The sequence below is a fragment of the Hydra vulgaris genome, chromosome 08 (genome assembly GCF_038396675.1).
Source record: "Hydra vulgaris chromosome 08, alternate assembly HydraT2T_AEP".
Lineage (NCBI taxonomy): Eukaryota > Metazoa > Cnidaria > Hydrozoa > Anthoathecata > Hydridae > Hydra > Hydra vulgaris.
Window position 1 is genome coordinate 1,348,219 of NC_088927.1, and position 2,821 is coordinate 1,351,039.

The window sequence follows — 2,821 nt, forward strand, 5'->3', positions numbered from 1 at the left end:
TTCATTTTTTTAATGATCTAAAAAACATTTACATGTATTTTTTATAAAATTCCAAAACATCAGAATCAACAGTAATACTTTTAAATATTGTTCGTAAATCAAATTTATTATTAATGATTATAAATATATCATTAATATTACAAACTCGTGATAAAGAAACATAATAAAGACTATTAATAAAAGCCTTTGAATTAAATTGAACAACGGCTTTATTCATTGTACTTCCTTGAGCTTTATGAACATAAAAGAAAATGCTAATTTTAAAGGTAAACCAAATCTTGAGCCTACGACAGCATGAGAGCAATCTAAAATTTCTTCTTTGACACATTCAATTTTGACTTCTTTTTTATTCATCGTCACCCAAACTGCATTATTTTCTATTAAAATGACGGTACCAATAGTACCATTGCACAAACCTTCTTCCACATTAATATTTCTTACAAGCATAACAATAGCACCTATTTTAAGATAAACAGCTGCTGGAATTTGAAACGCGCATGGAATATTTCGATTTTTAATAACATCTTTAGCATAAACCAATACCCTTCTTGTTTGATAGTCTCCATTTTTTGATTGTTATAAACATCACTTCAATATTTCTAAAAAATAATCTCGTATATTTAGAGTTTAAATTTTCATCTTTTTCAAAACAACGCGTCATAAAATAATCAATAGTTTGGTCTGAAACTTGACCAAAACGTATTTCATTTAAAGCTTCAAAAAATTGTTCATCGTCTTTTTGTCTAAAGCATTGAGTTAAAACCAACACTTCCGTCATGTAGTGTTGCCATATTTGTGATTTAAAAACAAATTGTCCTGTAACAGGTGGTAATTGAAAAAAATCACCACAAGCAATAACTTGTACACCACCAAATAATTCATCGTAACATTGTCTAATTTCACAAGCTATTAAATGTAATAAATCAAACGTTGAAGCGTTAATCATTGAAATTTCATCAGTAGTTAAAACATCAGTTTCCAACAACGTTTTTTTAATGTTTGGATGCATATGACGTTTATAATAATCTACACTTTTAACACCAGTTTCTATACCAGCAAAAGCATGTATTGTGACACCATTGATTAAATAAGCTGCTTTTCCTGTACTCGCAGTAATATGTATTGTTTTATAAATTTGTTCACTTTGAGCAATTTGGTTGACAACATAACTATTTCCACAACCAGCACCACCAGTAATAAAAAAATTTTTTCCTTCATCAAGCCACTGAAGTGCTCTTTGTTGTTGTAAAGATAACATTTTTTTTATTATTTACTGAAAAAAAAAACGTTTTTTATTTAGAATAAAAGTACATATAAGTATACTTGATAAAAAAGAACAAAAAAATAAGTTTAATATTTAAATTTGTTCGTATTTTAAATAAAAAGTCACTATCGTTTTCATTCAACAAAAATTTCAAAGATGCCATTTCCCCGTCTGTTAAAGTTTCGCAATTTTCTTTCACCAAAGAAATCATATTTCTGATTTTTTCCAACATTTTTTTATTTTCATTTATATTATTCATCTAAAATAAAAAATCTATTTTGAATACAAATACATAACACCATATTTTATAAAAAACATCATATATATAATGTTCCTATCGATAAGTTTTTCCAATCGAGTTGAAAAATTGTTCCCATTAACAAGTAATAAAAATTTCACAGCTAACATTTCATCCTCGTTCAATACATTTATTTGTTCGTTATGTTTGTTTAATAATCACAACAAGTTTTTGTTTTCATTTATTTTATTCATCTTAAAAAAAAATCAATAAACTGAATCAAAACATTTTTCACAATATATAAATGAACAACTTTCCCCATCAGAATATCTATATTCATCACACTCTTCACAATCGTTTAAATAATGTTTACAATTTTCAATTTCTACACATTTTTCTTTTACATGATTTAATAAATCTTCTTTAGATGTCATTTTGAAAAATTCAAAAAAACTTTCAAAATTTAAATAAACATGATAATGTATTTTAATATATTGAAAGACCATCAAAATCAATATATGAGGTATTTTTATCATTTCTTCATTGAAAAATCCATCCCACTTGGAATAGCAATTCCATTGACAATGATGACATAAAATTTGTCTTGAAGTAATCACATTCATTCGAATTTCTTCCAAAGTAGCTGGGTGAACTTGATTGAATTTGTATATGCTTTCCATCAAAAAATCCAAATCATTTTCTGTTAATTCCATTTTTATTATGTAATCTAAAAAAAATAATATTGTTAAAAAAGTAAAATAAAGAAAGCAGATGATTACTTTATTTAATGAATCCATCGATAAACCAAAAGTTTTTTAAATTTACAATCATCACACATTTGTTCCAAAACACAATTACAACTAGCTAAATCACGTATTTCGTATTTATGAATATGAAAAGTTTTGTTTAATAAATCTGTCGATAAACCAAGCTTATTAGAAGCTTTTACTATTGTATTGTAAAATTCTTTTACTGTATCCACAGAATAACCACAACACAAACAAAGAAAATTATAATCGTCGTATTTTTGACATTGACATTCTGACAAAAAATCAATCCTTTTTTTTTGAATTTCATAAATTTCCAAGAAGTTGCTCTTTAGTTAAATCCATTTTTTTTGAAGCTTTCAATATAATGTCATCTAGTTTCATTTCCATTTTTTTATTATGTAATCTATAAATGTACAATAAAAAATTATTAACAAAATATAAAAAAATGTTTCTTTTATGTAATCTAAAAAAAAATTTTTTTCAAAATTTTAGCCATTCATCATAAAAAATAGAGCGATGCAATCCAATAAGATCTTAATTCTTTTGACA

At 25.2% G+C, this 2,821-nt stretch overlaps 1 protein-coding gene across 1 annotated transcript; it reads right to left on the minus strand.

Annotated features, from left to right (window-relative positions):
* Positions 1-526: 526 nt before the first annotated feature.
* On the minus strand, positions 527-1,258 carry LOC136082912 (ATP-dependent DNA helicase PIF1-like). The gene has a single exon (XM_065802324.1). The coding sequence runs from the start codon at positions 1,256-1,258 to the stop codon at positions 527-529; it is 732 nt and encodes a 243-aa protein (XP_065658396.1).
* Between the last annotated feature and the right edge of the window lie 1,563 nt (positions 1,259-2,821).

Coding starts and splice junctions, on each gene's coding strand:
- LOC136082912 (XM_065802324.1), bottom strand. CDS start 1,258: ATGTTATCTTTACAACAACAAAGAGCACTTCAGTGGCTTGATGAAGGA.